General features: G+C 39.3%; 1 protein-coding gene across 4 annotated transcripts in view; it reads right to left on the bottom strand.

Moving 5' to 3' along the window:
* Positions 1 to 5665, bottom strand: part of plekhm3 (pleckstrin homology domain containing, family M, member 3) — a 36434-nt gene extending 30769 nt beyond the window's left edge. The window contains exons 1-2 of one of the 4 annotated variants that reach the window (XR_006844690.1): positions 3718 to 4812; positions 2447 to 3523 (exon numbers count right to left, since the gene is read on the bottom strand). Coding sequence is in view for 3 of the 4 variants with exons in the window: in XM_046404052.1 (XP_046260008.1) it covers positions 2447 to 2969 (523 nt within the window). In the remaining variant the exon portion in view is untranslated. Of the gene's footprint in view, positions 1 to 2446; positions 3524 to 3713; positions 4813 to 5580 lie in introns of those variants that run through there. The other 3 variants (XM_046404052.1, XM_046404050.1, XM_046404053.1) reach the window with 3 other exon arrangements.
* Positions 5666 to 11297: the final 5632 nt, after the last annotated feature.

Consider the following 11297-nt stretch of genomic DNA (forward strand, 5'->3'; position numbering starts at 1 on the left):
ATTTTCTTACAGAAGTAAGAACTTACACATCAGTGCAGCATTTGAGTGTGACTGTGTCTGTGTGTCATCTGGGTCTAAATACAACGGTAAATCCCCAAGCTGAATAAGTCAAGAGGAGAAAAAGATGTGTGTTATGACTGATGTTTTCCAGTATGCTCGGATACATCAGGAACCCAAGTACAAGTACACAGTCACCACGAAGACGCCAATGTACATGAAACAGAAGCAGATTGGCTCACAGCTGTTCAAACTATGATGAAAACGCAACCTTAAGTTTCAATATCACAGAATTTTCTACTGAGTTTCATTATTGTAGGGAGGCAGCAGCACAAAACAGACAGACCAACTGGAAAAATCAATTAAACAAGGGGAACAACTTGACTATCTTATAATACTTTAAGCTAATGTTTCCACTATCTGTTTCAACAAATATACAAACCTAAGGTAAGGGAACAGGTCCATTGATTATGTATGGATAAGAAATACAAACCAAAGAAACTTCACTGGTCCATCTCATATGAGTACACTGAGAAGAAAATTTACTGCATGCTGTACCAGAATGCACCTTTAAACAAGAGTTCATTTATTTATGCCACTGAGTTCACACAACACCGCATTCTTTTAAAGTCTCCTCTAGGACGAGACTCTAGGAAACGCTAACTGTTTTTGGTCCAGGAGTGTTGTCCATTGTGTGAGCTCTCTCTTTGTTGTCCTACTCTGTTGTCCCACTACTGCTTTACACACAGCACACCTGCAGCCGTGAAGCCTGACGGGCCAGAGCTGCACAAGGTGTCTGTGCTTCATACGAGTCGCTGCCTCTCCTGCAGTCATTTTTATGTGTGGTTGTCTACTCCATGTCATATTTAATAGTCAAAACTATTTTAAGATTTTAACACTTTAAAACAATAAAATTTCTTCTCAATTAGCAATAAATTAGAAAAAACTGCAAATCCCTGTATATTTGAAGTGTGCATTAACCACTTATCAACATTTTTGGTAATTACTGTCTTGATTGATGATGATGTTGATTCAATTATTTCCAATCTGCACATTTTTCATTATGCTTTCACATAGATACTGTGTTTTTGTCCTGGTACTGTCTCATCATCCAGAGGACTAGTACGAGCTGATTAGCTGTAAAGGTCTGGAGTTCTGGTGTATTAAATCCTGCTGCTAACACAACATGGAGGGAATGCTTGGGACAGAGAGTGCAACCAAAAACAGACCCATATAACAGCAAGAACAACAACATCCAAACAGAAGACGGCGGTCGTTACAGTTTAGTGGCCGATGTTATAAAACATCAAGTCATACAGCCTGTTTGGTCCTATAGATACATGCATATTGTGTGAATATCAATGATTATTATTTCCATTTACCGTCTAAACATCCCCAGCTGTCACTAATGAAAAAGCAAACAGGCAACGTTTTTTTTTTTTTTCAGTGTGAATGAAGAGACATAGTGAGGCTGAGCTAAATCACTCTGCCTTCTGCTTATTACCATCCTTCCCTTCCTACTTCTCTCCTTTCAATACACATCGAGCCAAACTAAATAGCCTGATGCCTTTTCACACATATGCTAATACTAAATAATCCTGCCAGTATCAGGGGGCGGGTAATTGGGTTGCCTCTTCTTTCGCCTCATTTGAGTCCATTTGCTGACAGGATTACAGGCTATTATCCCTCAGGATCCCTTAGGATCTCCTTAGGCCTTCAGATGGCCAAAACACACAAACAAATGGTGCGTGCGTGTGTTGGGCTCTTTGCCTGAATACTCACTGTCATAGCACAGCTGTGTCATTTCAAGTTATCATCATCTTCTATCATTATTGCTTTCTCTGAGGATGCTTCAACATAAGTACAGCGTACGCCCCAATCTGCAGAACAAATAGTCTAGGACTTCTGTCCTCTGAAAGCCTCTCAAAGGCTGAGAAAGCTTTCCAGTGAATGGAAGGTCGATCAGAGCATAGGAGTAGAGAACACCAGAGAACACGACATCGTCTCCATTCCACAAATGCTCAATTAGAGAAACCAATGCAATTAAAGGGTCAGTTCCCCCAGGCTAGAAAACATTGTATCTTCCTACTTGGCTTTAATGATAGTTTTACAGATAGTATTTTGGACTTCTTTTATTATTCCTTTCTTTGTGGTACTCTCACCATTAAAATTTATTATTTATATATATATATATTTATATTTGGATATAGTTGGATGTTCAGTTCCAGATATATGTATATATACTGTATGTATATATATATATATATATATGAGGTATGTAGTCTGTATTACTTTGTCTGCTAAAGTCAAAGATCAACTATTTTTTTCACAGGAGTGGGGGTGATATCAATTAACTATCAACTAATATCAACTATCAGCTCTTTCCTACTATCGTTACTACATCGGCCTTTCAAAATCCCCTATCAGTCGACCTCTGGAGTGAACTCACCTTCTTGCTGGTGGTTGAGGATCATGTTCTTCAGAGTGTTGCAGTCCACAGTGGGCAGTCCGTTGTCTGTGTATGCAGATGGCCGATAGTTGACGTCTGACCTAGACCGGCTGTGTCCTTTCTTGAAAGCAGAGTTGGATGAGGAGTTGGCCGTGTTGTTGGTGCACTCCTTGCTATGGCCTGCCAGGTCATTGGTGGAGCGCGCTCGGCTTCTCTTCCCATGTCTCAAGCCCATTCCTAGCCCCAGCACACTGAAGTTGTCAGCCCAGGCCAGGCCTAAGGGCCCCACCTCTGGCTGTTCTCCAGCCAGCAGGCTCCACACGCCGCTGGAGCTTAGCTTCCCCAGTGCAGCACTGGAAACCTCCTGCAGCTGCTTGGGTTGCCTGGAAGCCTGGAGGGTCCCTGTTTGAGCTTGGCTGGGACCTTGGTCTTGCACCCCATCCATGCAGTGGATAAAGTCCTCAGTGGCTTCAAGAGCTGGGCTGATATCACCCACCATGTCAAGGTGCTCAAGACCTTCCATGGCTGGGCCTTCCCCAGAGCTAGAAGTCTCACAACTAGATGATTTTCAAAAATGGGCACAAAGTTAGCAGCATCCACATGTTCTGCAAACCATGCTAGCTGTCAGCTGGTCAAATGCTGGTCTTTTAGGCATGTTGATAAGCGACAAGGGATAGAGATCCAAGCAGCCTGCAGGCTTTACAAACTGTGGTCAGAAGCCTGCTCTCCCACACAAGACAGGGCCTTCATCCAAGGTTATAGTTTTCCTTTTCAATGGTGTGCTTCTAGCTCTGTAGGGGAAGTCGACTACCTCTCAGGGGAAAGCTACTGCAGCTTTATGACAAAGCTGAACAGGACTGGCAGGAGCCTGAGACTCCGCAAATTGAGCCAATTTGGGTGGTAAAATTTGCTGCTGAGCCAGATACACACAAGGTAGAATTCCTGTGTTTAGAAATTTGTTTCTGGTTCCCCTGAAATGTTCAGGGGCTGTCAATCAACCATCTACTTTATTATTTGTGTTCTTCTGGCCCATTAAGTGGCTGTGAGGTCAGAGGATGGAGACTTTTTGTGGCTTTCCTGTAACAAACGAGAGAAACAGGAAAATAGTAAAGAGGAAGCAACTCATGCAAACACATGAGAATGGAAACACGAATTGCTGTGATTCATTCTGACACATTCTAGGAGTTTCTCAAAATTTAAATGGAGGCTTTGCCAACAGATAGAAGTTAGATAAGAGGTTGATAACTTTAAGCATCAAACAACCTACCCACCTACAGGATCTTCATTACACCTTCATGACACCATAGCTTCACAGATCCCTCCTCAGCAAACAGAAATGATCGTCCTCCCTTATATGTCCTGATGAAATAACACTTGACTTCCTCCGCAGCTGCTTATCACTGAACTGAACAGCAAAGAGGAAGCAGGCCTGGGTGGGGTTCCCATCCATCTGCCTGACTGCCTGTCTCTTCTGATTCTCTCACTCCCCTCTCTCTCTCTCTGTCTATACCTCATTCCTTTTCATTTCTGCTCTCTCACCCTCATTGATTTTCTTCTCCTCCCCAGCTCACTCTCTTTAACTTTTCTCCACATATGAATTATTTAAAGACCATTACATCACTGCCATTCAATTGATAGTGGGGTCGGGCCATACACACGAATACTTAAGTTATTCATGATAATTTGTTTGGGATACAAGGAGAAGATTTTCATAGACATCACTGTGATTTTAATGAATTCATGGATTTTAGTTGGGCATCTATTAACCCATTGTGCTTACATGACCATACAGTCCAAAACTGAATAGCACCAGAACATTTTGTGCTGGAAAAGGGTAGCAACATTGCGATGAATCTACTGACCCACTCAGTGTAGCAGTTTTGCAAAGAGCCACAGTGATGCCCAAAATCATATTCTCTAGACTTAAGGGATCAAGTGAGCAAATAAAAGATCACATCATCATCGTTTTTCTATTCCGATGAAAATTGTAAATCATTTCACAGCAACATGTGAAAATAATCAAAATATTTTTTTCTTCATATCATTCAGCACTACTTTCTACTATGACATCATCTGCCTGGAGAGACAGCTCTGACCTAATAAGATTGTCATCACTCATCGAGCTTCCCACTGAACTCCTGTTGACTCACACATGCTGTCCAAGCAAATACAGCCAACACTAGCCATCAGCCACTAATTACAATATTTTTGATCACTGACGACATCAACTCAAGAACAAATTATGAATCTATCCTATTTTAAATTTAAAAATATGCCTAAAATATGAACTGGAGACACCTGAATGAGCAAAAATCAGTAAATCAAATACCAATGTGACCTATTTTGTCCTGTAAAGTTTCACTCTCACCATTGTTGCCTACATGTGTATAATCAGAGTGACTCTGTAACTTGTTTGTTGCATAATTAAACTGAATTTACTATTTTTTTTTATTAATTTTTATTCTCACATTGCTGAACATCTTATAGCCACCCAACACTCACACCTTACACGACCTTTCATGCTACTTTATATATCTGTTTAAGTGGCAGCTTGTGTGAGGAATCTGAAAGCATTTCTGGTCCTGAGCTCAGCTTGTTTAGCTTGACTCATTGTTAATTAGTCACACAAGTTACATAGTGAAATAAACCTAGCAGCAATCAGAAATTAAAAACAAGCGAATTCAAGCCCTAGTTCTCACTGCTGCTGTCTGTGTTTTCCTCCGTGTTTCTCCATAAACACACAGTCAGCATTTCAGCAGTGAACACTGCCTAAGGTTAAGCCACGGTCAGCCTTTCGGGTAGCTACACTAACTTCCAACGTAGTCTAGTTCATTAGTATGTCCGGTTCATCACGACACACATACCATATAAAGCTACACATGTAAACGAGATTAACTGTTCTGAAAGCTGACTGAATAGGGCCTGCTTTTACTCCCAGCTGATATGAACCGGGGCTAATTAGCTAGTAGCAAACGCTAGCCTCTCTCCATCCTTGAGCAATGTCACTTTAATACGAGATAAAATTGGACACTCGTTCAAGCTATAACCTTCACGTATCCGTGGATCTGTACTGGTATTATCTTGTGGTGAAACCGGTGCCGTTCGCGAGCTGTTAAACATATATCGAGACTTACCTTACTGTGTTTACCACTATGTCATTTTGACAGTCCGTCAGCGAAAAGTCCTCTGAATGCAACTGAGGCTACGGGATAAACGTTCCGCGTAACATTGTACACCGTGGAGTATAATCATAAGGTTCTTAGTTTATTACATACACAAATCAGCAGCCTATATTATGCAAGTCCTCGTAAGCCCCTGTTTTAATTAATAAAAAAGTAATGCATATGAATGAATACAGAAAATGATTTGAATGAACCACTAAATAGTAATTCAACAAATTATTAAAACTCAACATGTTCCAAGCTGTTTGTAGTTTTATATCTGAAGGAACTGGGTCACATTTTCATATTACATGTCAGATGTTTCTTTTCCCTTTTTAAATTTCTTTTCCTGAAGATGTCAACCTCAGAAAAGATGACAAACAAATAAAACCAAACAAGACATACCCTCACAGGTGAAGTGCACCTGTACAGTCACAAAACAGCCATCATCACTACTGTCACATTCAACTCATGACTGCTGATTGGAATTTAAAAGCAGTTTCATCATCTCGAGGTATACTAGAGTTTTTCTATTACTTTATCACAATTTTTAATTTAAAAACCATGAGACAAAATTTTGTTTCAGTGTCTTTGTGAATTTTACCCATTTCATGGCACATTCAGAATATGCTCATTTTTATTGCTATCTGCACAGTTTTTAATAAACCAAAGGCTGTACAGTGATCAAAAGTTTTGGCCACTGACATAAGATTTTACCAAATCTTATGAGCTTTTTTCATTTTCTCAGCATCCATTCTCTGTCTCTCACTGATGTGGTCTGTATTAAGGTTATTTTGTTGTACGGGCCATTTCCATTACTTTCATTATCATGAAATGGGATAAAGATCCCTAAAAGGCATAATCTATACCAATGTTGAAGCAGAATGTGGTGCATTTATTTAGTCTTACAAAGGAAGGTTGTGACACACATCGAGCCAGATAAATCTGATCATGATAGGAAGGAGACTGGAGGGTGGAGGACAAAGCAGAGGTGGACAATAGTTTCCCCTAATGGGCTGCTTGAAGCGACACCAGCTCTCAGTGTCAGTGTCGGTCCAACAGAGAGAAACATCTTTCAAGAGGGACATGACAAAGTAGTTCTCCTCCAGTCTGTGCTCCAGTAAGGGCTGAATCGATATATGGAGCCACATCACACATATCATCAGGCCATCAGGCTAAAACAATGCTGTCAATTTTTATGCAGTAAAGTGGTCCCTTGGAACATGTTTAAAGAACTGATTTGTTTAATCCTGCATGAGGTTTTCTTGAGTGACAGTGCAGTCTTATTCCAATATAATGGAGAACGGAGTTGAAACCATGATTAAAATTCATGTTTGCCGAATGCTGATCATGTCATTACAGTTACATTAAACAGGACTGAAAAAGAGGCTTTAATTGCAGAAAATGTTAAGTTCCTGTTCATATTTCCATTTTGAAATCAGATGTTATAGGTTCTGGTTCCATTGGTGTTTTAGTTATATTTTTCTGGTTTGTTTTTTGGCTCAAAGTGTCTCAGACTGTATTTGGTTCAATCCTTTTCAGTGTCCAAACATTTTTTATTTTGTTGTATATCTAATCATGTTTAAGTTTAGGTAGTTCCTGTGATAATCAAACCGACAAATTATAATGATTTCTCAAAAACCTCCATGTTGTCATCTAAATTCAAAATAACACTGTCTCTCTGTCGTTACAAATCATGAATAAAAAATGAGCCGTTTATGTTTGAAAATCAGTTCGCGTGTGGTTCACCCTGAGACATCTTCATGATTCAGACAACAGATCCACACACTGCAGCACTAGCTAATAATTGTGTTTGTGTATATTGCTTGTTATTTTGTGTGATGGCAACAAATGCCTGATGATGATGATCTCTCTCAGACTGAAACTTTGCACAGTTAAAATTGCTGGATATTAATGCAGTGTGTGGTTCTTTTGTCAGATTCTTGCCTGTAGTTTGCCCTTTGACCCAACACCTGCAGAAGTTTTCTGGGTGTGTGTAGTCCCTGTGTACACCCTGAATGTCTCGGGATATGGCTGACTATCAAAAAGTTGCACTTTTGCAGGTTTGAGCTTATGTCTAATTTTTAGCTATCTGATCTGCATAACTGTGTTGCTGAGTGAGGCCCTGGTCTTTAAAAATGAATAGAACAGAATTATTTCATGCCATTCATTATTAAATTATATTAATACTGGTCTTGCTTCAAATGTAGAGATATTGATAAGTCCTGTTTCAGAAGCATAATGAATTCAAGAAAAATGCTGAAAATTGAAACGACATTTTCTGTATTTTTTTTGTTAAGAAACGGGTGAAGTTAATTATTCCAAACGTCAGCACAAATTACTGTTTATCAGTAACTCCAGTCCAAGAAATATCATCAGCAGATTTCAAAAGCCATTTTGAGGAAACCCCGTTTTGGGCCTCCTACTCTCATCCTTTCTCTGAATTCTCTTTGTCTGAATTTGTTTCAAAAGTTCTCCCCTGTGAAGGGGAGCAGGGCTGGTCTGCCCTAAAGGGCTCGACTCTCTCTGCAGCATTGTTGCAGGATAATAGTTCTACATGTTTGAACTGGTCGAATTCAGTGATGTTCAGATTTTTCTTTTTTTTTCAGAATCTGTTCATTCTGGGAACATTTTTAGCAAAAGCAAATAAATATAAATAGGAACATTATCCAATATTTGACATTCTATTCAAACAAAACTTCTTCACGGACACATGATTGGTTATTCTGAGTGAGCACATTTTTGCTTAATTGAGAAAATTCTGTTACCTTTTGGTCTTTTTCTTTCCATTTCCTTTAAGCTTTTGTAATTTGATTTATCATAATTTTACATGTAAAAAAGACATGAATGGTAAAAGGTACTGAGGTATGACGTGGTCCTCTGTCTCTGCAGAAGTGAAGCTGCTTCTGAGCTTTAGAAACCCTTTTAGGCTAAGTGCTTGTGCATGGATATAGAGACTGATGCAACAAATAAGCATCAACTTTAGGAATAAGACCACCTTTGTCTATGAAGCTGCATCATTTTCCATGTAACAGCAATCTCAAACCTCCCCCTCCCTTGACTTGCACACTCAGGTCTTTCTCTGTCCTGTCAGTCTTGCCTATCTCCTTCTTTATTTTGATCATGTCATCTTCCAGTGATGACTAAATTATGATTAGATTTAAGGATGTGCAGTGCTTTCATCTGTGTAGTGCGTTGTTTAATATTGCCCCCCTCAACCCCTCTCGAACCACCACCCCGACCCCCCAAACACACACGACACAATAGCCATCTACCTCGGCTCTCTCACCCGCTATTGAAGAGCGGAGTGGCTGTTTGGTTCCCATGGAAACAGTGTATGTGTGTGTGTGTGTGTGTGTGTGTGCGCGTGTGTTCAGTAAATGTTTCTTCCCGGCTGAGATTAAGTTGGATCTGCACACACGCAAATAAACACAGGTATATTTTTTATAATATGCAAATAATCTGTCGTCCTCTAATGCAACACGTTTGCTGTTGTATTATACATCTCCCACCTTATACAACAAACTTGCATGACAGTTTCAGTTCTGGTGTAAATCTTTACCTGATCTGAGAGGTTTATTACTCCAGCCATTACAAGAACCCCTCTAAAAGTTTCTTTCTTCTTCTTCTCTGTGTGTGAGAGGGGACTAAATGTACAGCCCTTGTTTTGTGCACAAATATATATGAAAGTTTATCAGAAGATAATATGAATAACACCTCGTTTTGCACTACCCTGAACAATGTTTCCATGCTGAGATGCAGTGGAGAGAAGGTAACAGAGAGGACAGTTTACAGTTCAAGAAAAGGATGTTTTGGAATTCAAATGAGCACCTGACTGTGACATTTTTGAAAAATATTTGAAAACAGAAGTGACAAACTGTGAACATATCCAACTGAAAATCATACCCCTGTAATGCTGTAAATTCTCATTGTGCACTAAATTTGTGGACTGAAAAGTAGAAAATTTTCTATTCCTACATTCTTAGTGCTAAAAATTTCAGCTTTGTCCGCCGTGTGGCACCAGAGGAAATCCATGGTGTCATCTGAATAAAACTCAGCTTCTCAGGCTCAGCTTTTCTTGTCTTGTTGTCAAATGCTAAACATAACGATAAAGGCCAACAAGTGTAGGCTACATACATTACATTTTATTAATAGTGAATTTTCTTTATTTACTCGCTTGTGTTTTGCCTATTAGGTTTTGCTCTCTTAATGATTTCCACTGAGCACCTTCAGTCACTGTAAAATCAAGGCACACCTTTTATAACAGCTTTTACTTCCATAGATTAAGGTGTGAAACTAAGCCAGAAACCATGACCAGGACTGGTCTACTTTAGAGGAATAACTTACCAATATAACTTATTTCAGACTTATCTTACAAAAAAGGGCATAATGTCTGTCTTAACTGGTCTGGTTTCTGTGTGTTTCCCAGTAAGAGGATTGGAAGGTTGGATTTATTGTTTGTTTTAATGTTACAGCATGGAGTTGAGCTTTTCAAAAATGATCTGAAAACACACGTTTTCAGATTTATGTGGATTACAGTGGACATGTGTCTATGTGCATTTGATGTCCACTAAAAAGCATGATAGTCGATACAAAATACATTATAAATATGTGTGTGTGTGCGTGTGTATGTGTGTGTGAACTCTGGCACCACAAGTCTCATTCACACCTAATGATCGCAGCCTCTCACTGGCAGCCATCTCTCCTTCCAGACCAAATCCAATTACCGTGGACAATAGAAACCAGCTCTAGGCTCAGGACTCCATCAGCTCCTCTGTGCTGCTGCTTCCTGCTCCAAGACTCCTGCTGGACCCCTAATCATGTGGAGGGTCCACAAGGGCCACAGAGTACACCTGTACACACACATAAATGCAAGTACAAAGAAAAACACAAATATAAACACATATCAAGCACAAATCCAAACAAATAAAACCCCCAAACATACACAAGTACAACAGTCAACAAAAAGATCTGAGCAACTATAGATAAGAGCTGTGGAAACGGATGCAACAAGAAAAAACAAATAAAGGAAGGAACAAAACAACAAACAAATTTAACATAAACAAAAATAAGCAAGTAAAATAATTATACAAAAACAAATAAAAGCAAATAAGACAAACACATGCACAAATGTAAACATACATATGCACAAACACATGCAAACATGCATTACATTGAATATTGCTAGCTTCCAGTTCAACAGGATAAACGAATATTTATCAAACAATATTGTTCATTTCTATTCAATGAAACACACTAACACATTTTACAGGCCACGATGTTTGCTTGTCAATAGCTCCATCTAGTGACATAATCATGAAACAACTGCAACAATTTATTCTGGAGATAAACCAGAATGAACTCAGGAATCCAAACTCAGAAAACAAACCTTTAGAAAATCACAGTGAGTATCAGTTACAGAAATAGGCATTAAGCAACTGACAAAACCATCTCACCGCGAGGTCTATGACTGCTCTGGAGCATTCAGCACAGTTTGCTTTGACATTTTTAATTTCTTAAGTAGTCCTTAAAACACTCAGGAAAAAAAGCTTGTATCCTAATAACTAACTTTTTTAATATTTGGGATATTTGATACATATTGGTATATTAAACTAAATTTGCTCAAAACTTTCCAATTTATGTCATCATGCCCTGTCCAGTACACACAGGAGCAGCAGAGAGATGTAAAG

This window comes from Scatophagus argus, chromosome 11, assembly GCF_020382885.2.
Source record: "Scatophagus argus isolate fScaArg1 chromosome 11, fScaArg1.pri, whole genome shotgun sequence".
Lineage (NCBI taxonomy): Eukaryota > Metazoa > Chordata > Actinopteri > Scatophagidae > Scatophagus > Scatophagus argus.